The sequence below is a fragment of the Pteropus medius genome, unplaced genomic scaffold, assembly GCF_902729225.1.
Source record: "Pteropus medius unplaced genomic scaffold, Ma_sr-lr_union100, whole genome shotgun sequence".
NCBI lineage: Eukaryota > Metazoa > Chordata > Mammalia > Chiroptera > Pteropodidae > Pteropus > Pteropus medius.
This window is the reverse complement of record NW_024344378.1, coordinates 45,655,895-45,682,889: the sequence shown is the minus strand read 5'-3', so window position 1 is coordinate 45,682,889 and position 26,995 is coordinate 45,655,895. Positions and strand designations below refer to the sequence as shown.

The following is a 26,995-nucleotide window of genomic DNA, read 5'->3' as shown; positions in this document are numbered from 1 at the left end:
CAGGGGCTAGGTCGTTTTATACCTGTGTCTGATTCAATCTCCATCGCACAGAGAGGCAAGTACTAGTAGCCCCATTTCACAGGTGAGAAAACTGAGGCCCAGAGAGGTTACACTGTTGCTCCAAGTCAAAGGTGGTGGAGTTGGGATCCACAGCCATGTTGGTGAGACTCTAAAGCCTGCACTCTAAACAGTGAGATCCTTCTAGTGTTTCTAATAGGCTCCTGATAGGGCATCACTTTCCCTGAACTGGCTCCTTCAGGGCTTCCCTGACCGGAAGAGTGATGGAGCAGGACACAGAGGGCCCAGTTCAAGATCAGTTGCTACCTCTTCTTGGCCACAGGGACTTGGGCAAGTCTATGTCTCCTGCAAAGTGGGGAGAGTCCCACCCACCGAGCAGAGCTGCCTTTGTGCTTATGGGAGAGCACAGAAGAGGCTGCCCACGGAGGCAGGCGCCTGGGCTACACTCGTCCAACCTGTGTTCTAGAATCACTTACTGGCTTGGAGTGTTGAGGGTCTTGGGCCCGACCTCTATAACCAGGCCCTGAGAAACTCTCTGACTTGGCTTCCCAGAACTCTCTTTCTCCCCTTCCCTCCCTCCTTCCCTCTCTCCCTCCCTCATTTCTGCCCTCATCCATCTCCCGTGATGCTTTCTCTCCATCCCTCCAATCCATATGTCCTTCAAGACCCAGCTCGAATTCCTCCTCCAGGAAGCCTTCCATCACCATCTCTCAGAGCACTGGTTCTCCAAGCCCGGCTTGGATCATGTCCTGTCTGGTGGTCTCTCTTGTCAATCCCCTGCAAAGTGCTCAGCACGAGGCTAGGCACCCATGGCACCTGCTGGCTGGTCAGGATGAGGTGAGGGAGACATAGAGTAGTATCTCAGGAAAGGAACACTCACCTGGTAGACAGAGACCCCTGCAGGGGTGCCTTCAAGCACCTCGGCCACAAAAGGTAGATTCTGAAAGGTGGGGTCATTGTCATTGAGGTCCAAGAGGTTCACAAACACTGTGGCACTGCTGGTGGCTCTCAGAGGGGGCCTGCCACCTGGATGGACCAGGGGGTGGGGAAAGGAGAGGAAAAGAGGGGTGCAGGAGAAAATGGGTCAGAAGAAGATGAGGGGGGAGGGGGCAGGTTCGGTGACCTTCTACCCCGGTGATCCTCCAGGGAGCAGCCTGGGCCTTGCACAGCCCAGCACACCCCTGCCCTCAAGGGTGCTCTGGGTGGGGGATGGGGGGAGGGTTTACAACTGGGAAATGTCATTACTCCACTTTTAGTCATCAAGACACAACGTCCTGGGGAGGCCCAGGCCCCCCAGGACAAGCCACCAGGGAGGTGTCAGGGGCCCCAGCCCGGGTGTGAGGGGCACGTACAGTCCCTGACGGAGACGATGATCTTGCGCATGAGCTCCGCCTCCTGTGGGTCGGGGTTCTCCCGGTCCAGCATGACGTGGGTGGTTCGGATCTTGCCTGTGCTGCTGTTAAGGCTGTAAAATTTGTTGGGCGGCTGGATGCTGTACACCAGGGTGCCGTTCTCTCCCAGGTCTGGGTCTACGGCCACCACCTGTCCGGGAGAGAGGGAACCGACCCTCCACTGAGCCCTGCTGTATCCAAGCTGCCTGCCCAGGTTGTCTGAGCTCACATGCTGGTCCCAGGCACCCCACTCAGACCCAGAAAGTGGCCTTCCCACCTGGCTCCAGCTTCTTCACCCACTCACTTTCGACTTTAGGTCAAGTCCCTTCCCCCACTTGAGCCTCGGCCTTCCGATCTTAAAAGTAACATCTAGCAGCACCAGTGTACAGCAGGCTCCTGATATCTCCACATACTGTGTCAACAGCCTTATGAGGTAGATACCTATAACCGCTCCCATTTCACAGATGAGGCTCAGTGAGGCTCCCAAAGTCTAACCAAGAAGTGGCTCTGGGTCCCTCTAGAGCCCATGTGAGTAGCCAGCAGGCAACACTGGCAGCACATCTTAGAGTCCTTCCTTTCCAGACATGCAGGGTAACATTCACAGGCTTCTGGGAGAGCAGGGGGGCCCCAGTAGGTCCATGGCCATGGAATTCTTCAGGGTGGGGCTGGGAAGGGCTGGGGAATCTGAACCCTTGGCTGAGCTTTTGGAAGGATTTGCAACTGGATTTTGGGAACTGGGTTCTTCCTCATCAAACCCTCTCTTCTTTCGTTTGGAGCTTTTGCTTGTGGGGTGATTTAAAAAGAATTAGGCCTCTGTTATACCAAGGATGACAGGGCATGAAAAAGGAGCCACGGAGAAGCCACCAGTTTGGAGGGTAGATCCCAGCAAGTTGAGACAGTCATGGGGCTGCGGGAGGGAGCGGGCTGAGTCTCCCTGGAGGGGAGAAACGCCATCCCCAGGAGGCGTGGGTCTCAGGATAGGGGCCCCAGACACTCTGGTCCCTTTAACTTTCCAGCCACCCTTTGGTTCCCCACTTGTATCCCCACCCCTTGAAGGGATCCGCCTCAGTCCTAACCCAGGGCCACAAACACCACAGCCTGTTCTCTCTGAGGTCCCTCTGCCTGCCCATCCTTCACTCTGTAGGGAACTTCTCTAGCCACCTACCACCCACAAGGAGAAAGCAAGACTCAGAGAGTCACAGGCCAGACTTAAGGTCACACAGCACCAGCCTCGGGGTCAACTCAGATCCCCTTGCAGGCCTCCTAGGGTCCCAGGACAGCAGGGCCACCCACCCCACAGCTTGCCTCCAGACACGCAGGGGCCTGCAGGGGCCACTGCGGCACCAGAGGTAGACAAGATCAATGTGTGTGTGAGTGTGTGTGTATGGGGGGCGGGGGTGACTGCAGTCCCTGGGGTCACATCAGGACAGTGTCATTCTTCACTCTGGGATACTTGGCAATGACAGCCCAGCCTCGTCAGCTCCTTTATCTTACTTGATGTGGGGCCTTTGTGCTTTGGCAGCAGAATTTGTCCCTCTGCTGGCTTAATCCCCAGCTGAGGTGTCTCTGGGGCCACCAGACCAGAACAGACAGATGGGCCACTCTGGCCAAGGACTTCTATCTGCCCCTGGGACCCAGGAGGCCAGGGAGAGAGGCTGATGCTGGTGCTGAACCCTGAGCCACTGCAGGCCCTCCCTGCTTCAGAAAGCGAGATGCAGCTCCACTCCCACCCCAGACTGCTCAGCCCACCCCCTCCCTTCCCAGCCTTGCTGCACCCAAGGGTGAGGAGTGCATAGGGGCAGCCTTCCAGGCCTGAGGAGCCCTCACTGTGCCGTGGGCATGCTGCCTCAGTTTCTTCAGCCTCTATAATGGGGACTCAATCACTCCTGTACTGACAACAGGAGACAGGGCTCTTAGGCACATCAGGTGTCATTTTAGCCAGCCACACTCATCTTGCTAATGGACAAAGGAGATCAGCAAGCCCTGCATTTCTACAAAGTTCTCTCTTCCGTTATAGGAGGGAGGTAGTTCTTACCCCCATTTTTCTGAACGGAGAAACTGAGGTACAGGGCAGTTAAACAACCTGCTCCAGACCAGCAGCCTGTTGCTGAATGCACTGAGGCCAAGTTTACTTGGGGTGGAGCGGCTTCCCCTCTTCTCTACCCTCTCCTACCCGAGTACCTGAGGGTACCGGGGTAGCTGCTTCTGAGTGATGCTAGCAGGGGATGGGCACTGGTATTTGGCTTCTTGGTTCATTCCCTGGTTATGAGGTGGGGTGGGGGCATGAGAGAGGGTGGCGGGCTGGGACCCCCGTGGGCTCCCTCCTGGGCGACTGTGTGGACTCTTACCACTTTCTCATTTATTTCCCATTTCACGCTCGTCATTTTTCTCCTGGCCTGACGGGGACTAATTCTCTCCCTCTCCCCTCTCCTTTATTTTGCTGGAGGGCTTTGAAAGGCTCTAAATCAATGCCCATCAGCCAGGTCCTTGAAGCAGGCTGCAGGAGCTAGGAGAGAGAGTGGGGCCAAAATCTCACTCGCAGAGAATGGTCACTCTGCAAGCTCATGTGTATGCAGTGGATGCCATAGGTGCGCACGTGTGCAGACACACGTGCTGGGCCAACTCCAAGTGCACCTGGAAGCAGGCTCACACACAGGCTCTGAATGTCACTGGGATTGCCCTGTGCCTCAGACTCCAAGGGGCTGGGGCCAGTGCCCCCTCCAGATGGACCCTTGGGAGAGTCCCCGGTCATGTGCCCTACTCTCCCTTGACAAGGAAGACCCAACCGGACCTGGTGGAGCGGGGAACAGGGGGTGTAGGCTGGGGAAGGAGAGTAAACAAGTCCTTCAACAACTTTCGTTCACAAATGTTTTGAACACTTACAATGTGCCTGGAGCTGTGTGAAGCATGAGGGCTCAACGTTAAACAAGACAGATATGATTCCGGCAGGGGAGGCAGCTGATGGTGACAAAAGCTATCATTTATTGACCACTCGCCATGTGGTAAGGTGCTTTGTGTATTTTGGTTCACTAAGTATGACCCATAATCCTTTCAGGTGGGGACTCTTAACTATTCCTATTTTCTAGAAGCACAGAGAGGTTAAGTAACTTGCCCAAGGTCATGTATCTATCTGGTAAGTGGTATGGCTAGGATTGGAGCGCAGACGTTTTGGTACCAGCGGCTGCCCACTGGGTCACTAAGCTATATTGCCTCTTAATAAGCAAGGAACCTAACAAACACACACAGGTTGTGAGACCAGATCTGAAAGAAACAGAGTATGGAGAGGGGCAGAGCTACTTTAGGCTTCTCTTTGGAGGTGGCATTTTAAGCTGGGATGGCGGAGAACGAGGCAGCCATGGCAAAAGCAGGGCTGGGGGGTAGAGGAAGAAGAGCACTCGGGGTGGGGGAGTGGGGGGGGAGGAAGGCTTGCAGAAGGCTCTGAGGCGGGCAAGAGTTTAGTGAGTTCAGAGGACTGAAAGGCTGATGTGTGTTGGGGAGAGGGTGGGGTGGGTGTGAGATGAGTCAGGAGGTGGGTCACCCTCTGTTCAAATATCAGATGTCACTTCTGCCACTGCGACCTTCTTTCCTCACACCTCTGCCACAGCCCCTATCTTACCGAGAGCTATTGTGAGGCCTTAGGCCTCGGGGGCCCCCTCAAAGGTATTAAAACATACTTGCATATATATGCATACATACATTTCACGGCTATAAAATTTGAAAGAATTTTTATGACTATTCCTTTTGAAATTATTTTGCTATGACAAACTCGATTAATTTATGGGCTCTTTGACTTCTGGTTTCCTAGCAATCATCACATGTATAACTGGGAAATCCAGAAAATTTTAGAAAATTCTCAAGAATTCTTGAAAATCAAAGCTATAGTTTTCCTCAGATGTAATGAGATTTTTACAAACACTAAATTTCGTAATTACTAAAGTTGTCATTATATATTTGCTAGCCGTTCAACAAGTTTCAATTTTGACTTTGCCCTTTTGTTTTTGAACTTCCGAGTCATTGCATTTTTTTTTTCATGTCTCAAATACTACTATGGGTCACTGAAAAGCTCAAGTGTCCCAACCCCATGACTGCCCTGAGCTGGGGGAGGAACAGCCATGTCCACTTTGTACTGAGTGGACTCCCACATCCATCTCCCTAGAGGTAAAAGTAAGGTGGCTCTTTTTGGCTAGGTATGTCTGGTAGGGACTCTGGCTTTTACACAGGGTGAGATGGGACCCAATTGTGGGTTTGAGCAGAATGGCATGAAGTTCCCGGAAGGCAGAGCACACGCATTGTTGCTTCCTGTACTCCTGAGCCTGCTAAGCATGGGACCCGGCACACAGTAGGTACTCACTGAAGGTTTACTGAGGTTTCCTGGAGAGTAAGGAAGTGCTGGGCAGCAGGCCCCTGGCCCATTGTCCATACCTGCCCATGGCTCAGAAGGATCTGAGAAAAGGCTAGAGACCCAGAGAGGGACACTGGGGGCCAGATCGGGGAAATGCCCAAGCGCAAGTGCAGTCCCAGCCCCGCAAACCTACTAGCTTTTTCTGGCAGGTGAACTCTTCAGTAATGGCACCCCTGGCTTGTGACCCATGTAGCCAATTTCTCCCGGGGACACTTCCCTCACTTGTCTCTCAATTTCCTCTGGGAGAAATTTCTCGGAGACACAAATCAAAGGTTAAGAGATGACCGAACAGGTGTTCAGAGGTGGGCATCCAGCCCCAGCTCTTGGGCTAGAGCCTGAGTGCCCACAAGGTGGCGGCAGAGAGCGCCCAGCAGATCCTGAGCCCTGGAGAATGGCTTAGGGTCATGGTTTCCAAATTTGGCCCTGGGTTGGAAAGAATCCTCCCACCTGGGGCTTTGAAAAACCAGATTCCAGATCCTTTGGCCTCTGCCCCACTAGACTCTCTGGAATGGGACCTGCCCACCAGTTGAGAACCATTCAGATCTTGAACATGTGGAAAAGAAGGACGGCTGTGACGGCCAAGTCCCCACTCCGCCCCCATAGGTCGACATCCTCTCCCACCTAGACCCAGGCAGGCCTTGTCACTCCTCCCTGTGGCTGATGAGAACTCGGGGAGGGTAGGCTAGGCATCGCCAGCCCACGGCTGCTTGAGCTCATGGTGAGGCAGCCTCTCAGAGAGCTGGATATGAAAGTACCACCCCTTTTCCCATCCCACTGGCGTTGTCCAGTTTCTCAGGACACCTGCCAGGGGGACAAGGACTGGGTTATGTGGTTTCGAAGTTGAGTTCAAGTCCTAGCACTGCCTCTTACTAGATCTAGGTCCTTGGGAAAACCCCTCGAACTCTAAGTCTCCGTGTCCTGTGTAGTATGGTGGGAGCCATGAGTCCATCGGCCACATGAGAGCACCGTGAGGATGAGAGAGAATTCACGAGAGGCCCCTAGCACAGCGCCTGGCACATCCCAAATATTTAATAAATGGGTTGTCACGAACTGTTCGGTTCATGTCCATCACAGGCAGGCTGGGTGGCTGTGGCGCTGGACAGTAGGGACAAACCTCCCCATTGAGGCCAATTGGGTACAAGTATGTAGGGGGTTGGGGGGAGGCCTCTCAAATGTGAATCCCAGAGCAGTAGGGTGCATGACTCTGGCTTTCCTCAGTTTCCCCAGGATGCTGGTCTCCATTCTGTGTGCCTCAAAGCTTTGGCCACATCTCCCTCTGCCCACCCCGAGTCACATCCCTGCACACAGCACTTGGATGTACACACATGCAGCACACACAGGTGTCTGTGCAAACAGATATCCCATGCCAGAAAACCCTTGGGTGAACTTCAGACCCCCTGCTGGGGTAGTCCTGGGTCTAGCTGACCCAGCCCAGTGGCTGCAGTGACAGAAGTGAAGGAAAGGTGCTGAGGGAAAAGAAGAAGCTCCTGCAATTTGAGGGAGAGACATGTGCCTTGCCAGGGGAGGGTGGGGCTCTCATGAGGGGGTGACCAGAGTCCTGGGTCTCAGGGTAAGTGGCTACAAGTTGCACTTTCCTGGCATCCCCTGGTACTGTACCTGGGCTTCCTGTGCTCCCTTTGATGAAGCCTGAAGCCCACTGTCCATAAGAACAACCTCTGACTACCTTTCACCGTGCAAGAGCTTCCGGACCTCTGCTCAAAGAGCTGGCTCAGGAAACACTACATGCATTAGCCTCATATGAGCAGGCCCATAGGGCTCATGTGACACTCCTCAGAGGGGCAGCCTGGTAGTTCTGCTGTCCTGCCATCACTTACCGTGGTCACATCAGAGTCTGGAGGGGTCATCTCCACCAGGTTGATGTAGTAGGGAGCGTCTTTCCAGGTGGGGTGATTGTCATTGATGTCCAGGAGGGTGATGTTGACCTGCGAAGCCATAAGAGGCGCTGTGGATTATGCCTAGCTGCCCATGAGGGGACTCGTTCAGAGACTTATGGTATCTTGGTATTAATTCCACTGGCTCCACCCACTTTAGGGGCTTCAGGGCAGAGCCTGGGCTTTTAAGGACAGAGGGTTTAGGTGCTGTCTCATCAGGTGGCAGAGGAACAGATGAGATGGGCTCTGTGACCCATCTACTCCTAGTCTGAGCTGAAGGTGAACGACAGGGTAGTGGAGGTTTAGGGTGTGGGCAGGTCTGATAGAATCCCTTGAGCTTTCTGGTCAGTCTCAGCTATAAGGCAAGCAATTTCCTTGCTCACCTGTCACCAGGTAAATTATTTATAGAGCTCTGACTCCTGTTAGCAGGGGCCTTCTGTGATTGAATAGAGCTCTGGGGATTTTTCTGCCAAGTCCCTGGCCAAGCAATACCAATTCCAGCCCCTCTGGCTGGGCAAGCCTGGGGAAAGCTGCTTTGGGTAGGGTGAGAGCAATGCGGAGAAGTCAGGAGAGGGGTCCCACGGGAGAGCCAAAGAAAATGAATGAAGATCAAGGAGGGGAGATGGCTGGAGTGACCTGTCAGCCGGCCTTCCTGCTTCCCCTCCCACGGAGGGGCTTATTGCTCCTCACTTCCCCCATCCTGTTCTGCAGCCAAGAACTCAGTCAGGACCCTCAAGCATTCTTTCTTTAGCTTCCTACTCTCTGAAGCACCTTGGTGGGGTGACATGGCCTTGAATAGGGACCCTAGGCCTTGATGGGTCCTACTTGAGCATGGAAGGGAAACTCAGGCACCATTTCTCAGCACCACGAGGGTTAGGGGTGGGGTGATGACAAGCCCCCAGGGATCCTGCAAGGGCCTTGCTTCCTGCTCTGAGTCACTCTTCTGCATGCCTTCTCTTATCTGCCCCGCAGGTCTTTTGGGGGAAGAGGAGAAAATATTTGCTCCTCCCAGGTGCTCATGCTTCAGGTGGGAATGCCTTTCTTCCCGTAGCTGCAGTGGCTCTAGTCCTGACCTTGGCTGACACTGAGTTGCCACCCTCACTCCACTCCCACAAAGCCTCACGCTCTCCCAGGACAAAATGCCCAGACCTAAGATGAGCTGAAGAATAGCAGCCTGGACAGCAAGTGGGGAGCTGGGGGGCATGCGAGGGGTGGGCACTCACAGTGGCAATGCCAGTTTTTTGGTTGTGGCCCACACCCCCGTCTACTGCTCGTACGATGAGGATGTATTCAGACTTGGTCTCACGGTCAAGCAGAGAGGTGGTGGTGATTTCACCTGCAGGAGAGAGGGGTGTGTGAGAAAGGGTTTGGGTGGGCCAGGGAGAGATCAGGGAAGAAAGGATAAAACAAGGAGAGGAGGAAGAGACAGGGGAAGGAGGGAGAGAATGAGAGTATGAGAGATGCTTGCAAGATCAAATGGTCTGGCAGCGTGCACACATGTGTGTGTGTGTGTGTGTGTGTGTGTGTGTGGAGGGGTATGGTGGGATGGTGCTCGTGGAGAGAGAGGGGACAGCACCCATGCCTTGGGAACTAGACCCCAGAGCTGGGCAATACAACCCTACGACGAGGAATTATTTTCAGATGTGGAGAAATCTAGGCCAATTGTGCAGCTTGTGTCTGGAAAACAGGGCAGGAGGGCCATTTGGCTTCAAGCTCAGACACCTATGACTTTTCATTTAGACTTTTGACATCTGACTGGCTTTATCACTTGAAACTAGTTACTTAAAGTCTGTGCGCCTCAGTTTCCTCATCTGGTCAAAAGGGAATTATAATAGGACCTACCTCGAGGGCTATTGTGGCATTAATTTAGTTATCATGGAAAACTTAGACCAGCAGCTGGCACTGTTCATTTATATAGTTATAGTCACAGAAATAAAGTGACGGGACTGAAAGACGCCAAGTGTTTCACACATGTTCCAACTTGTTACTCATTACTGGACAGCTCAACCTATAGTGCATTGAGAGTTAATAGTTATAAAATAATTTCCTTAACTACATAATTATATTGCCTTGAATGTTTTAGGGTATAAGCAACTTATTCTACTAAATATAAACATTTAAAATAAACTACAACTTTGTTAGCCCGTTTTTGGCTTTTCTCTGTATTTTGGTATAACAAAAATATGGCAGCAACCCTGGTAGTGGTGTGCTGGTAAACGTCCGATGCCCAGTTCCCCAAAAGAAAAGAAAAGCATTTGCCAATTTCCACGGCAGAAGTATTTCCATCAGGACTCATTTTAAACTATTAACTTGATGGCATTGAACATGGAGTTGGGAAGATGTGCATACAACCGGCTCTTGTGAGCAGGTGTGAGCCAGTACCGGCTGGCTTTAGCACATGAAGGCCACTGTACCACCTCACATGGGCTGCAGGAAAGAGCCCACATGTTGAGGGCAGTGAGACCCAGATCTGAATTCTGATTATGGCTCTTTCCAGATGCTTGGCCTTAGGACAGTTACTTAATTTCTTCGAGCCTCGGTTTTCTCGTTTGTGGGAATTAATCTGCGTGAGGATTACATAACCAGAGGTGAAGCTCCCAACACTCAGAAAATGCTCGTTTTCTTCCAATGGACTGAGAATTCTCCAATGATAGGGACAGCGTGCTATCCATCTTTTTATCTCCATTGCCTGAGCTGTGTGACCTGGGGCAAGTTAACTCTCTGTGATTGGTTTATTCTACCATGAAACAAGGGAGCAGGGCTAGATGGTTGCATTTCCCTCCCTGCCATACTGGCCCGCCCTCTGGCAAGTGCAGGGCTGGGAAGGGAGCTGGGGGTGGGGGACATGGGAGCAAAACTGCTAAGGCCTGGAATGAAAGACTGGCAAAGGTCTGCCCGCCGAATCGTGCTCCTTGCTGGGGTGGTGTCAATTAATTGACAGGGCAAGGAAGAAATTAATCTCTAAAAAGTTTTAAACATGAACTTGTCGGCATGATAGATGGCTCTTCCTGTCTGGGAAATTAGATCCAATTAAGGCCACCTTTGTGGATCAGGCCTGGCTAATTTGACCGAGGAGCTCAGTGGAAAACGCTTATACCTTCGGAGCTGAAGGAGCCGTGTTAAGGCAGCAAGAAAATGTCCGTGTCATTATTCAAGGCCCCCGGGTGGAGATGGGGTCCCTGACTGGGGAGGCAGGGCAGGATGCTGAAAGGTCAGTGTGCTCCGCACTGTATCTGGGCGGTGGCCTTCTATAATGCAGCATTTAGAGTCTGGCCTCTGAATTCAGATGGTCAGGCTCTGCGAGTCCTGTCAAGTCACTGAACGTCTCCTGTGCCTCAGTTTCTTCATCTGGAAAATGGGGATAATGCTAGTACCTGCCTCATGACTGCTAAAGGAGGTGAAATGAGACGACGTTGGTCGGAGCACTTAGAAGACTGCTGAGCACGTGGTTAATGCAAATTAACGATTTTACTCTGAGCCCCCTGGAAATGTGGGCTCACTGAAGGCTGATGCTCCCGAGGGCAGGGAGGAAGGTCTCCGATTTGTCAGAGGTGGGGAGAGAGGCTCAGGATGGCTCTGGATGTGTTCAGTCTTTGTACACATCAGCACCAGCTGTCTGCTCCCTAGGCTTCTAGGAAAAGGGGATGAAAGAGGCTGAAGGCAGATGGACCGCAGAGGCATGGATGACTGTCAGACTTAGTGCCCCGCTGGCTCCTGTCCACCTGTGGCAGGGATGGCCAGTGTCCAACAAAGATTTGCAGGTGGGGAAACCGAGGCATACACTGTGTTAGGAAGAGAAGCCATGACTCAAGAACGAAGTTGGCAGCTGAGGGAGGGGGACACTTAGGCTTGAAGAAAGGTGTCCCTGAAAAGTGGTAGCCAGATGTTTGTAAAACAGAACACATTTTAAACATAACAGGGCTCTTTACCATTGAAAGGCATTCTGTAGTGGATAAATTCGTGTTGTGTTCTTTTGGTAAAATCAGTAATCTCACTCAAATTAATCTTTTAGGGATAAAACCAAATGCTCGAAGCTGGCTTGCTCAAAGCTGGGGCTTCCCGTGAGAAGTCCTGGCCTAGAGGCAGGTCTTGGGCATGGAGAGTCAGCATGAGGTGCAGAAGACAAGGGCTGTCGGGGCTCACCTGAGCGGGCGTTGATCCGAAACTGGGAGGAGCCTTCCAAGGAGTAGATGATGGACTCCTGGCCGTACTCTCGGGAGCGGTCCAGGTCTGTGGCATTCAGGAACAGCACTGTGGCTCCTTCAGGGAGATAAGGGGGGTGGAGGGAGTGCTGCTCACCCTGGGCTCCCAGCCACTGGCCCTGGAAGCAGGACTGGCACAGGCCAGAGGAGGATGAGGGGTCTCCTGGTGACCAGCCCTCAGGAGACAGGGCACCTGGCATAGGGGGAACTCGGGGAAGGGAGTGTGCTTAAACACCTGCTCCGGTGGCCCAGATCCCTGGGTTGTGTGGGCACAAGTCTCCATGGGAGGGAGGGCCTGGAGCTTGGGATGGATGGGGCCTTCCTCCCCCTCCCCCTCCTGGCCCAACCTTAGAGAGCACTTCACTGCCTCCCCTGACCCTGCCCTGGCTCGCCACTGTATTAAATACAAGCAGACTACCAGCTTAGACTCTGAGTCAGGAAGAAATGAAGCTCCATATTAAATTAGTCAACATTTATTATATTTAATTTCAGTCTTGTTTTATCTTGTTCACAGAATTTAGAAGGGTTTTTATTTTCTCTTTAATGTCCAGTTAAGGCCCTCACCTTCATTTTCATCTCTGTGGACTCTTGGGCCAGGGGATTGGCCTTTCAAGCTGCCCTGGCTGGGCCCCGAGAGCAGCTTGTCCTGTAGCTGTGCCAGCCAGGGCTTTCTGCACCCTCCCGCCACCCAACTGCCAGCTCTGGCAAGTGGTGTGTGTGTGATTCACTGTGTGCACCTCTAGAGTCACTACGCCCAGGTGATAATCTGGTGGGATCTCTGGCAGGTGCCTTAACTTGTCTGAGCCTCAGCTTCTCCCTCTACATGATGGGTCTAGCTATACAGCCCATGTGTGGGGCTGTTACTGAAATGCGGACTGTGGTTACTACTGTGCTGATGAATCGATAGTTGTTGGGAACACAAGGGGGCTATGGACAGGCAGGTCATTCTGGCCCCTTCCAGGTAGCTGCGGGGGCCTCTGATCTGACTCGGTCCTGCCCTAAGCAAGACTGATACATGGGCCCTGACACAATCCTTTATCTAAGCACGCTCAACTTGGAAGAGGATTAAGTGCCAAAATGAAGGCCTCTCCGTGGCAGAGTCTCCGGGGATGGTGGAATTGCAGGGGCCACTTCGGCAGTGACATTTTACAGGGAATGCCTGAGACTGATGTAGGGAAGGGTGGGCTGGGCACAGCCTGGTCCCACCCAGCAAGTCATCAGATACTAGGGAGGTACCAGAGGAAGACTCTGTGGTACTAGGGAAGGTCACCCCTGACTCCAGCTGTCCCTGGTTCCTCTAGTCGTTCCTTGACTTCAGCTGTCCCTGACTCCTCCAACTGTTGCAGCAATTCCTGACATTTTCCCCACAAACTGTCCCCTCGGAGTGTAAGGATGAAACTGCCAGCCTGTCCTGAGGATGGAACAGGTCCCCTGGATCCTGAGTGTGGACTTTATGGCCCTGGGTCTGCAGACCGAGCCTTGGCACCTGAGATGTGGCCCAGGGACGAGCCTCCCATTCTTGTCCTCCCATGGGAACACACGCCATCCTCCAAGGCCAGACCTTCAGCCATTATGGCCCCTGGGACCTGCCTCGCAGCACCATAATCTCGGAACTCTCTGCCTACTCCCATTTAACCAAGGTTGTTGAATTAATCACCAGTCATTTTTCTCTTCCCTGCTAGACTGTAGCTTCAGGAGAGCAGAGACCAAGTGCCTAGCAGAGAGTCTGCACGTAGCAGGTGCTCTAGGTAACTGCTGCCTGGCAGATACCTGGACATCTCCAAAGGTTCCCCTCTGTTGTTATGGAAACAGACAGGGAGGACCATGGACCTCCCCAATTTGTGTACTAAGTGAGGTCTATCCATTGTCGGTGCCTTGCCTGCTGGTTTCCTGCCTTCGCGCCCTCCCCTGCCTGGGCCCGTACCTGCCATGATATTCTCCACCACGGAGACGAAGTAGGCAGGCTTGCTGAAGGTGGGAGGATTGTCGTTCTCATCCTGGAAGAAAAACAGACAGGTTTCAGGAGCCAGGGAGGCAGTGGGGGCTGGTCGGCTGTCCCGGGCTGGTACCAAGGGGAGGCTGGGCACAGCTGGCACTGACGTGCTCTGGCTGGGCTACAGATCAAGGAGGCAGGACAGGCCTTGGGGAAATATGGCGGGGGGGAAGGTCAGGAAGGGATGGTGAGGACTGGAGAGATGGAGAAAGGTAGCAGCAGCTGGAGCTGCCTATGACACCAGCTCCCCTGGTTCTCCCCTTCGGTCTTTCAGCTGAGCTCCGAGCTTCCTCCAGCTCTCCCACTTTCGGCTCATCAGCCCCCATGCTGGGATGCCTACCAGGAACTTCTCTCCCGGCTCTGCCAAGGTGACGGCGGAAGGTTCTAGGAACCTTCCTAGAAATGAAGGGAGAAAGGAGCAGCCAACCTAGATAATACTGAAGTACACAGGAGACAGATGGCTCCTCCACCACCCTGGCAAGTCCTGGCCCAGAACCCGCCACCCTCAGCTTTCCGGAAGCAATCCCTCCTCTGGCCCAGCCTCCACCACTGACCAGGTGAGAGGGCTGGTGCTGGGCCGAGAGGCCAAACTGGCAGGTTGGGGCCCGGTGAAGCCTCTGCCTCGTCCTGCTCCTCCACACGCTATCTCCGTCCACTATCAGAGGAGACTTTCCTACCCTTTAAGACTATCATCCTCACGGACTGCTTTTTGCAATCACTTGAGGATTCCTCCCTGGTCCCCTCTTGGAGGAAATCTGGCGGGCCCACCTGACCCAGCCTTCTCTCCTCTCCTGAGGAGCCCAGCATGGATGCAAACTCCAAGAGCCTCATTTCTCCTGAAACTGCGAGCTCCTAAGGGAAACTCTTGAATAAGCGCCTTTTGCTGGAGTCACTCATGCTGAGCAAACGTGACAGTGAGGGAGGCATAATAGCTGGAGACTTCAGAGAACCCCATCCTTCCGGGACTGTGGGTGCCCAGAAAGGAACACTCGTCTTCCCCAATCTGGCCCTTGGCTCTGGACTGCACACTGGCTCAATCTGGTTTGTCTCTCTCCCTGGTCTCAGAGAACTGGCTGTGAGAGGACTCGCCAGACATCCGACATCCCAAGAGCATGCCTGGGCATCCCCCCGGTGCGGGCATGAGCGCCCCGAATGCGTGTCTATTTAAGCCTTCTGCTTGGCTGCATGAAACAAGCGTGGAGAATGTCAGTGAGAGAGCATGAGGCAGAAACTTATTAGCGGTGATATTTCCCTGGATCCTGGCGCTGCATTCACTATTAGTTCTAATTCAGCGGCTCCCTCTACAAAAGCTTATTGTCCCCTAATGGGAAATCTACAAACCGAGTTTGACTTCTTTATTAAAAACCAACAAGCAGTGGATGAAAAGGAATCACCTGGCCCCTCTCGCCTGCCTCTCCTCCTTCAGGAGCCCTGTCATTTTGATCTGCCTCTCCCCACCCCCTCCCTGTGCAGTAAGTGCTGCCATCAACCACTTCATCTCCTGTGAGCTTTTTTTTTTTTTTTCCCCAGTTCAGAGAAAATCCCTTTGATGGAGGGAGGAGGCAGCTTAGACAAGTGACAGCTACTTAAAAATCACCCACATGCAAAATCAACTCAAAGGCAGTGACCTTTTCAAGTGTAGTCCGTAGACACAGTGACTACGCCATCCAAAAGCCCTGCTTGAAAGACGATGTTCACTCATAGCCAAGGTGGCATCTGTTTCTGTGATCGGACCCTCCTGCTGCCAGGGGCCAGGACAGACCGGAAGGAGTGTGGGGGCCCCTCTTGACTGGCATGACAGCTTCGAGGGAACATAGTCAATAATATTATAATAACTAACTACATATGGTGTCAGATGGGTGCTAGACTTATCAGGGTGATCACTTTGTAAGTTATATAAATGTCTAATCACTGTGTTGTACACCCGAAACTTATATAATGTCAATTAATTGAAAAATAAGTTAAAAAAGGAACACCAGGATGTGGTCATAATTGTCAGGGAACACATTCTAGTTGTCTGGTGTCACCCTTGCCATTTCAAGGTGGGATGTCGCAGGTTAAAGGCAGGCAAGTGGTTAGGCTTCTGTGGCTCTCCTCTCCTCTGTCCTCCCCTGCCACTCCCTGAAGCCTGACACGCCAGATATAAGGTGTCTGCCCTTCCCTCTCCCGCACCTTGTTCCATATAGCCTCACCCTCCCACACCACCCCTAAACCCGGCTCCCACGTGCCCACCTGCAGAGCTCCCCCCAGAACATCACCTCGGACTTTTCCATCACTGAAGCCCCATCCTATTCGAATTGCAAGCAAATTAGGTCCCCTAGCCAGACCAGGACATTCCCACCTGGGAGCTAGCCCTGGAGCCTCTAATGTCAGGTTGTAAGGATGAGGCTTGTCAAAGCCAGGTGTGGGGCAGTGCCAGAGGTTGTTGGCAAAGCCAGCTAGAAGTGGAAGATCATCCGGCAAGCCCGCTCTGGGCAAGATGTTTTCCTGAGCATATGTCAAATCACAGCGTATCTCCTAACCTGACAATCTGATCTAATCCTCCTGGAATCAGGAAAGTGCTAATTCTTCCATCAGCATGCATTCACCCTCGCCTGCAGGCAGCAGCCTTTATGAGATGGGGGGCAGGTGTGCTTGTGCATGCACAGTGTTGGGGGTCTCTGGGGAGAAAGGCCCGCTGGCCCACTGTCAGAACACCATCTCATCCCCAGGATTGCTAGGGGAGCTGCATGGGGCCAGCGAACCAATGTGGAGACGGGTTTAACGACTGATGATTTCAGACGTGGAATGCACTAAGGTGTGTGTGACAGTCATGTAAGACAAGCTGTGGTTTGGTTTCAGGTCCCTTTAGATCTTCAGAGGAGCAGAAAAAGGAAGTGAAAATGAAAAAGGATGGGTAGAAAGAGAGAGAGAGAGAGAAGAGAGATGACCTTCCAGGAATTCCCTTGAACGCCACAGAATGTAGCTGTACATGAAAGAATCTGGTGACATTTCCTCCAGCTCCTGCTCCCCGAGAGGTTGTCCTGAGGCCCCCAAATGAAGTTAGAACCAGAACTTCAAAAGTTGGGTTCTTCTTGCATTCCTGGACCTCCCCTGGCCAAGCTGGCAGAGGTTTTCTAGGACAGCCTTTGGGCCAGTCTGCCAGGTAAACCTCCTGAGCGGTGGAAGGGCAAGGCCAGTGCCCCTAGGTACTTACAAACACTTCGATGGTGACGGGGACAGTGCTGTTCAGAGGGGGGTTGCCAGCGTCCTTGGCCATGACCGTCAGATAAATCAGCCCATTAGGTATCTGTTCATAATCCAGGGGGTGGCTCACGCTGATCACTGAAATGACAGGAACATGGCCCCAGATCCCATCAGCAGACTTTGATACTCATCCAGTCAGGGCTCCCCTTTGAGAAGAGAGTGTATGGCTGGCATGGGCCTCGTGGTCTTGATTTAGGTTTACTGACGGCCTGATACATGCCAGGCCCAGTGCTGGGTCCACCGGGTGGTAACTATTCCGGTGGTAATGTAAGCCCCACATTATAGACGAGGAAACCAAGCTCGGGGAGGGCCAGCGACTTGCCCAAAGACATACAGCTAGCAACTTGATAGAGTGGGATTTGAGCCCAGCTTTCTCTAGTAGGTGCTACTCCTACCTGTCTGTCTGTCGGACCCACTCATCTGACCCTCCTAATCAGTCTGGAAGCCACTTGGAGGACAGGGTCATGCCCCAGGCTCTCTAATCCTGTCCCTGTTATCACTCCTGATACTCTCCAGATAAACACAGAATTCACCCATTTGTTGCCCACTGTCGAGGCTGCTGGGCGGTGGGGTGGCAGGGGGTGCAGATGGCAGCTCCTTCCTTTGACGCTTCTTGCCCTGCTTTTCCCTCTCATCACCTTGTTCCTGTCTTCTCTTCTCTCTCCGCATTTACCCTACAGTCTCTTCATGCCCGTCCAGTGGCCACGCTGGGCACTGTTTAGACACTCAGGGTATCACGTTGTAGATTTCACCCTCAGCTGACTCTGCTGGAAGGCGAGTGAAGACCCTGACACCAAAGGCAGACAGAGATGGACAGGCAGGATTTGGGCGCAGCTTCGGCAGCTGCTTTGACCCTGAGATATCCCCGCTACTGCACATGCCTGAATTCGCACCATGAGTACTCTTTGTGCTAAGCCACTGAATCTCAATTTTGGAAGGGAAGGCATATTGGCTTGGGAGCAGGGGCCTCGGTAGTCTGCAAAGGCATTACAACGATATTAAATTGCCACTTTCTATTTGGAAAATAGAAACAAAATTATTGCTTTAGTAATATAAAACCTAAGAGAGCTCCTTCTAACTGAGAGGAAGGTGAGGTGTGAGGTGTGAGGGTGGGCAGAGGCGTGAAACTTATATTTTTAAAAGGGGGACATAGATAAAGAACATTGAGCTGCAGCATCTGGATCCAGGACTGGAATTTCTGCAATTACATATCTCTGCCACAAGGAGGAGTGAGCACTGGACTCAGAGTCATCCAATGCACATTCTTTCTTCCTTGAGGGCACCTAATCCATCTTTAAGAATTAGGGAAGCTTCCCAGAGGAAGAAATTTCTAAAGGAGCCCTTAAAAGCTAGCCAGAGGTTAAAGGGAGGGGGGCAAAAGGACAAGGAGGAAGGGTTTTCTTGGCAAAAGGAACAGATTGCAAAGAAATGGAAGTGTCCACTGTAAAGGGAGAGCGTGTCAAGGGGTTCAAAGAGGCTGAATTCTGGTAGAGGGTGAGGGAGGTGCTGAAAGACTAGGCTGGAGAGACAACCAAGAGTCAAATCACAAGGGCCTTCTTGGACAGCTTTGCTGTGTGACTTTGGGCAAGTCACTTCCTGTCTCTGGGCGCCACTTGTCCCATCTAACAAACATGGTGGTCTCTTGGGATCTTGGAGCTTGAGGTTGCTGCTGCTATACTCTTCATGGGCTCTAGGGATCAGGACTCACAGTAGGGCAGTGGTGCAAGGTCCAGCGTGTGGAACTGTGCCTGGGCCAAGCAGGGAAAGGCATGGACCTGGGAGGGCTGGGAAGTGGCTGTAGCATGCCCAAAGGATGGGGAAGCTTGGCTAACAAGCCTCCATCCCACATATTTCCCAGGTAAGAAATAGAGACCGCACAGATGTGGAAACATCAGACTCCTGGCTGGGGATAGACCTAGGATCCAGAGAAAGATTTGACAGATCTGAGACATAGATCTGGACCCCATGTCAGGTGCTGCACCAGCCAACAGGAGCTGTGGGGCAGCTTCCTGAGTAGTCCAGGCTGTCTGGGAGACAGAGGGCCACCCTCCTGAGAGATGTGTGAGCATGCAACCCAGCACCCCACTGCCAACCCATCTCCCGGCTGGGCCCTCCGTCCTGCCCCCACGCACCTCCATAGCCCTCATACACGCTGATGTCGAAGTAGCTCCCAAAGGCGGAGGCACTGACGATGCTGTAGGTGATCTGGTTGTTGGGAGGGGAGTCTTCATCTGTTGCCTGAAAGGAAGATGGCAGACAGGGCTCCATGAGCCCTCAGTGGCCGATGGCCAGAAGAGGGTGAGTGGGAGGGGCGGGCTGGCCCCTCTCAGAGCCCCCTTTTTGGGTGATCCAGATTCTCCTGGTCTCTCAGATGAAGGCTACTGTTCCCAGAAGACACACCTCATGTTGGGGTGCAGAGCTACCCTGGGGAATCTAGAGGGCAGGTTGGAGGCCTAGGGAGAATAAGGGAAGGCAGGGCCTTACCCAGGGGCTGGAGAGGGTCTCTACCATACCCGGCATGACCATCTCCTAGCCCATCTAGTCCAAGCTCACACATCCCACCCACAGGGGCCTGAACTCTAGATCTGGTTAGGGCCCTGTGCTGTGTACCCCATCAGCCCCCACCATGCCTGATTGTAACTTCTCGTTTAAATTCTGCCTATTTTGCTCCGACTGTCAGCTACATGCGAACAGAAACCTGTTTCTGATTGTGCTGTGTACCTAGAGTCCAGTAGGGTGTTTGGCACATGATAGGTAATAAATACATGAATACATTCATGAATGCAAGGTGAGTGTGAAGCAGGCGCTTGGAATGGGGTCAGGTCCTTCTTCGCCTGCCTGTCTTCAGGGGTGGTTGCATTAAATAACTTCTTTCCAGGAGTTGCTGATACTTGAGCGCCTCAGGGGTGGCCCACCACTCCTGGTGTAACAGGAGCTGAGTGGGTAGGGAGGGGAGGGTGGGCTGGGTTCTATGGGGAGCCATGGCCGTGTTGGGTGGGCACATGGTGCTGCCTTCTTGTGTCCCTCTTGCCCACCTCCTCTACCTTGCTTACATTCCTGTCTCCGTCAGAAATAAGTTCTAAATGGAGTCTTCAGGGTCCTGTCACTCCGGGTGGGCAGAGTGAGGAAAGAGCACAAGGCCACTGAGGAGTCTCATGGTCAGAGGTCAGTGAAACGTGGTGGGGACTCATTGCAGGAGGACACTTGGAGTGTAGAGTCCCAAGTTCTAGGTCTGTCTCTACTACTCTGCTAATTCGCTATGCCTTCTGGGGCCCGCCTCTCCCTATTTCCCCTCTTGTTGGGTTGTTCCCGTGATCTCTGGTTCCTGCCAGCTATAGCAGTCCCTGATTCTAAGCAGCCACTGAAGGGCTTGGATGGGGGTCCCTACACAAAGAACTGCTTGGCACTCACCAAGGGAGATGGGGAAGGTGTCCTTTTCCTGAATGGTGACCTGAGATTTAAGCTGAGACAGACCCTAGGTGCACTTGGTAACCAGGGACATGAAGTGATGCTCAGAAGAAGCCTCACACAGACCAAGAATGTGATCCCTAAATCTGGGTACAATTCTTTGTGGATGGGAGGTTAGCACCCCTTGCAGTGGCTTACCAAAGGAACAGTCTGGAAGAAGGTACAGAGAGGAGGATAAGATGAATGGCTGGACTGCAGCAAACCCTGGTATCTTACCCGGAGCCGCACCAATTGCGTGACAGATGGCTCATTCTCTCTCAGGGCACCCACATAGGCATCTTTCTGGAAGGTGGGCACATTGTCGTTGACATCCAACACGTTGATCCTGACCCGGCCTGTGGTCTCCTCGCCACCCCCATCCCGGGCGATGACCGTCAAGGTGAAGCGCTGGATGAGCTCGTAGTCCAATCTGGCAATCAGCATGATAAGTCCTGTGTCCTTGTCCAGAGAGAACCTATGTCAGGCAAGGAGGAGGGAGAGAAAGGACACCCTGGTGTAAGGCAGCTTGTAGATAAGAGCCTGCGTTTCCCAGCCTATTCTTGGCCAAGGTGATTAAACAGAGACAAATAAATGAAATCTGAAATCTACCTTCTTTTTCATTTGCCCTAAATAAGAGAAGTGATTTCTAACAAAGGGTGGAAGGTGGTGGGCTGGAATCAGGACCACATGAGGGATGGAATGGTCAGGTGTGAAAGAGCAGGAGCAGGTTGATTTACTCAGAGAGGAAACTCAGGAAGAATGACCCTCTTCTTGTTGTGAACAGAAGTTTCTGCCTACTGGGGATATTTAGATGTTAGAGAACTGTAATCATCAGAAATTCTTATAACTGACACCACAAAAATACAAAAGATCATGAAAGACAGGTATGAATACTTACATGCCAACAAATTAGATGGCCTAGAAAAAATGGATCAATTCCTAGAAACATACAACCTACTAAGACTGATTCATGAAGAAATAAAAAATGCGAGCGGACCGATAACATAAGGAGATTGAATCAGTAATCAAAACCGTCCCAGCAAATAAAAGTCCAGGACCAGACAGCTTCACTTGTGAATCCTACCAAACATTCAAAGAAGAATACCAATCCTCCTCAAACTCTTCCAAAAACAGAAGAGGAGGGAATACTTACAAACTCATTTTATGAGGTCAGCATTACCCTGATACCAAAACCAGACAAGGACACCACAAGAAAAAAAAAAATTCAGGCAATGTCCCTGATGAACATAGATTAAGAAATTATCAACAAAATATTAGCAAATTGAATTCGACAATACATTAAAAGGATCATACATAATGATCAAGTGGGATTTATTTCAGGGATGCAAGGATGGTTTAGCAACTTCAAATCAATGTGATACACGTTAACAGGATAAAACATTAAAGGATAAAAAAATCATATGATCATCTCAAAAAACGCGGAAACAGCTTTGGATAAAATTCAACATCCATTTATGATAAAAACTCTCAAAAAATGGGTTATAAAGGGACTATACCTCAGTATAATAAAGGCCATATATGAAGCCCACAGCTAACATCCTCAATGGTGAAAAGCTGAATGTGTTTCCTCTAGGATCAAGAACAAGACAAAGATGCCTTCTCTCATCACTTTTATTCAACATAGTATCGGAAATCCTACCCAGAGAAATTAGGCAAGAGAAAGAAATAAAAGGCATCCTAATCATAAAGGAAGAAGTAAAACTGCCACTATTTGCAGATGACATGATACTATATAGAAAACCCTGAAGATTTCACCAAAAAACTATTAGAACTAATAAATGAATTCAGTAAAATTGTGGGATACAAAATCAATATACAAAAATCTTTTGCATTTCTGTACACTAATAATGAATTGTCAGAAAGAGAAATTAAGAAAATAATCCCATTTACAATTGCATCAATGAAAAATACCTAAAAATAAATTTAACCAAAGAGGTGAAAGATCTATTCTGAAAAGTATAAGACATTAATGAAAGAAATTATGCTTATAGATTGGAAGAACATTGTTAAAATGTCCATCTTACCCAAAGCAATCTATAGAGTCAATGCCATCCCTATCAAAATACCAATGGCATCTTTCACAGAAATAGAACAATCCTAAATGTGTATGGAATCACAAAAGACACCGAATGACCAAAGAAATCTTGAGAAAGAACAACAAAGCTAGGGGCATCATGCTCCCCGATTTCACACAATATTATAAAGTTATAGTAATCAAAATAGTATTGTATTGGCATAAAAACAGACACATAGATCAATGGAACAGAATAGAGCGCCCAGAAAGAAACCCACAATTAATTTATGTCTAAGGAGCCAAGAATATACAATGGGGAAAGGACAGTCTCTTTAATAAATGGTACTGGGAAAACTGGACAACCACAAGCAAAAAAATGAAACTGGATCAGATTACAGACTTGAATATAAGACTTGAAACCAAAAGACTCTTAGAAGAAAACAAAGGCAGTCATCTCTTTGATACTGGTCTCAGTGATGATTTTTTAGATTTGACATCAAAAGCAAAGGCAAAAATAAACAAGAGGAACTACATCAAACTAAAAACCTTCTGTACGGCAAAGGAAACCATCAACAAAATTAAAAGGCAACATACTAAATGAGAGAAAACATTTGCAAATCATATATCTGATAAGGGGCTGATATCCAAAATATATAAAGAACTCATGTAACTCAATAACAAAAAAACTCCAAATAATCCAATTAAAAAATGGGCAGAGGATATGAATAGACATTTTTCTAAAGATACACACAGATGGCCAATAGGTACATGAAAAGATGTTCAACGTCCCTAATCATCAGGGAAATGCAAATGAAAACCACAATATCATCTCATACCTATTAGAATGTTTATTATAAAAGAGACAAAAAATAAGCATTGGTAAGGATGTGTAGGAAAGGGAACTCTTGTGCGCTGTTGGCGGGAATGTAAATTGGGACAGCCTCCATGGAAAATAGCATGGAGGTTTCTCAAAAAATTTAAAATAGAACTATCACATGACCCAGCAATTCCACCTCCGGGTATTTACCTAAAGAAAATGAAAATACAAACTCGAAAAGATATATATACCCCCCCCACCATGTATATTGCAGAATTATTCAAAGTAGCCCAGATATGGAAAAAAAAAATCTAAGTGCTCATTGATGGATGAATCGATAAAGATGTGGTGTGTGTGTGAAATATTATTCAACCACAAAAAAAAAAAACCTAAGGAAATCTTGCTATTTCTGACAGCATGGATGAACCCTGAGAGGATTTGCTAAGTGAAATAAGTCAGACAGAGAAAGACAAAATACTGTATGATCTCACTTACACGTGGAAACTAAATAAGGAAACAAAATTAAAAAATTGAGCTCATAGATAGAGAACAGATTAGTGGTTGCCAGAGGCAGGACGTGGAGGGTGGGCAAAATGGGTGAAGGTGGTTGAAAGGTACAGACATCCAGTTATAAAATAAGCGAGTCCTGAGGATATAATGTACAGCATGGTGAGTATAGTTAATACTGTACTGCATGTTTGAAAGTTGCTGAGAGTAGATTTTAAAAGTTCTCATAGCAAGAAAAAAAAAACTTGTAATTATATATGTGGTCATGAATGCTAACTAGACTTACTGTAATCCTGTATCAAATCATTATGTGTACCCCTGAAACTAATATAACGTCCATGTCAATTATATCTCAATAACACACGCACACATATTTGGTAAATAAAAAATAAATTCTGTCATCCCAGATGGTTTTGCACCAAAATGTTTTAAACAGTCAGCAAAACATTCACCACGGGAGCAGTGGCTGGTCCTCTCTTAGAGGCTACTCCTCATCTTCTGCTCGAGGGACTGAGCCTGATAAATGTCTCCTGAAGAGGAGCTAGGTCCAGCCAGACCATCCCTCTACCTGCTTCCTCTCAACATCCCTTCAGGAGCCGCCTCTGAGTTGTCAGTTGACATTTGTGTGTCCTGACCTGGTCCATAGTTTCTAGCCATCAGGCTTGGAAGGTCCCAGCTCCGAGAATGGGAAAGCCCCCAGCCCAGAAGATTGGAAGGGATGAGAAAACACAAGATGACCAGGACAAGGCCAGGTGAACATGGGTAACCTGAGGGACTGAGGTGCCCTGTGCACTGCTGGTTCCTGCCTCCTATTTTGAGGCCCCATCAAAGAGTGGCAGAAAAATGGCTAGGTGCACCTAATAATCTCTGTCCCTTCTTGGTTATTTACACAGATAGTCAAGTGCCTTTAATCCAAGCCAATTGTGCTCATCTTCTTGGGCTTCCAGATGCATCAGATACTTCATTTTTAGAAGCAGACCTGCTCTCTAATTCAGCTTGGCTCTTGATCGTGTTAAAAATGAGAGGTCTTCCCTTGGACTCAGCTTAAATAAAGACAAAGGAAAGAGATGCCTCAGAACCATGGTGGGTGACAAGGCAAGGCTGGCACAGGCCAGGTGGTGAGGCAGGTCACCTACCTAATAGCTGCAGCACATTGAAAGCCCCCTCCTGCTGGAGGCTGTATATCCCAGTGAAGACTACACGCAGAGGCCTGGTCCTGCATGCTGTGTGCTTAAGAGCTGTGTGACTCTGGGCAAGTGACTGAGCCTCTCTGTAAAGTGGGGATGATAATAATGCCTAGCACTGAGTTCCTCCAGCATTTAGTTGTGAGGACTACATTAGATAATGTGTATAAAGCTCTTGGCAAAGAGCCTAACACATGGTAAGGGCTTCATAAATGCTGGCTGCTGCTGCTGCTGGTGTGCTATCATTAGCATTTCAAAGCTTCTTCATTCCCAAAGCCAAGGACTATCTTTTGAGGGCCTGAAAAACTGTGCCCCAGAGAGTTTAGAGGACTTGAGCAAGACTGTACCACGACCAGGGCTGCACCAGCGACGGTGCCCTCGGGTTCCAATCCCAGCCCAGTGCTCTGGCCACAGGGCCACAGTGCTCTCCCGGGGCATTGAGGAGTTTCCTGGACCATATGAGTGGCAGAAGGCCACTGTGGAGGGGCTGGGGCAGGGTCTCACCGGTCAGGGTCATCGCTGAAGAAGTAGTTGACTTCCCCGAAGGTGCCCACATCATTGTCCGTTGCCTACAAAGGTAAGAAGTCAAACAAGAAGTCATTACTGCCAGGTCCACCTGAGGCTCCTGATCTCACCAGGAAATGTCCACAGCAAACCTGTGGTTCTTTCACACAACTCCTCTGGCCCATGCTGAATTTTCTAGAGCCATGCTGTTCGATATGGTTGCCACCAGTCAAAAATGGCTATTTAAATTTATGCTAGAGAGTGTGCTTCTAGAAACTCAGTCTTTTGCCTAAACCTCAACTTGAAACCATCCCTCCTGGACTCATGTCAGGCTGGGCAGGCTTATTTTCTGCAGATCCTTAGGGGCGTAGAGAAGAAACCCTGGACCTGTGGCTCAGAGTCACAACCTGCAGGTTTGTAAAGTTATCACAAATGAAGGTGAGGGTGGGTTCAGTTGACTGGTGGATTCTTCCAGTGATTCTACTCATCCCCAAAGCCTCTAAGTCAGATGTGCTACCCAGTGGGGGAGGCTATCTGGGAGGACTTCCGGTGGTCCCTCTTCTTTAACCCTGGGACTAATCCGTTGCATGCATAGGGCAGCCTGTCACCTGGCTGGCAACCTCTTTTGTTGCAAACAGCCTGCCACCCCCTCCACCCATCTTCTCCCGCACCTCTCTCTGCTCTCTCTCTCTGCTCAAACAAGAGGTCTGAGTCAGAGCTGCCTGCTCTGCCCATGACCACAGGGATTGGGCTGGGAGTACCCCTTGACCGCAGCTGGGGCTATCAGAATCCTCTGGGATTCTTTTTACTGTCTCTGGGAAGTAAAAGGTTTCCTCCGAAGCAGTGAAGCTAGGACAGCATGAACTGAGAGCTGCTGGATGTGTGGGGAGGTGAAGGTGCCCCCCAGGGGAGAGTGAGGACAAGAGAGGGGCTGAGTCCTGGTAGTTCTAGAGCCCTGAAGCTGCCATCCCTTCCCATCTCAGCTTAGTCTGTGAGTCCAACAAGGCCTCTTTTATCCAGGCTGATCCAAGTTGGCTCTCTGCCGCTTGTAGTCAAGAGAGACTGGAGGGAGAGAGGCGGGCCTGGTGCTGATGACGACGGCAATGCTGGTGATCTGATCACTGGCAGCTTGCACTGCCGGACCTTTTACATTTTCAGAGACCGTCCATGTTTATCACGACCTCATTTTACCTTCACTGTCACAACATGACGAGGAAGACAGAGATCACAAAACTGAGGCCCAGACCCCAGGGAGACCCAGTGAAACTTGACTCCCATATAGGTCATGAGCAGGTTATAAGCAGACTGAGGCAGAAGCTTAGATCCCCACTTCTTTCCTTAAGGCCACCCGAGTGAG

At 50.5% G+C, this 26,995-nt stretch overlaps 1 protein-coding gene across 5 annotated transcripts in view; it reads right to left on the bottom strand.

Moving 5' to 3' along the window:
• Nucleotides 1-26,995, bottom strand: part of CDH23 (cadherin related 23) — a 391,288-nt gene that overhangs the window by 101,589 nt on the left and 262,704 nt on the right. For all 5 annotated transcript variants that reach the window (XM_039872055.1, XM_039872057.1, XM_039872056.1 and 2 more), the window contains 10 exons: nt 25,639-25,703; nt 20,829-21,066; nt 19,277-19,382; nt 17,095-17,222; nt 13,830-13,902; nt 11,847-11,963; nt 8,927-9,039; nt 7,647-7,754; nt 1,371-1,560; nt 899-1,044 (listed from right to left, as the gene is read on the bottom strand). In XM_039872055.1, coding sequence (XP_039727989.1) covers nt 899-1,044; nt 1,371-1,560; nt 7,647-7,754; nt 8,927-9,039; nt 11,847-11,963; nt 13,830-13,902; nt 17,095-17,222; nt 19,277-19,382; nt 20,829-21,066; nt 25,639-25,703 — 1,284 coding nt within the window. The remainder of the gene's footprint in view (nt 1-898; nt 1,045-1,370; nt 1,561-7,646; nt 7,755-8,926; nt 9,040-11,846; nt 11,964-13,829; nt 13,903-17,094; nt 17,223-19,276; nt 19,383-20,828; nt 21,067-25,638; nt 25,704-26,995) is intronic.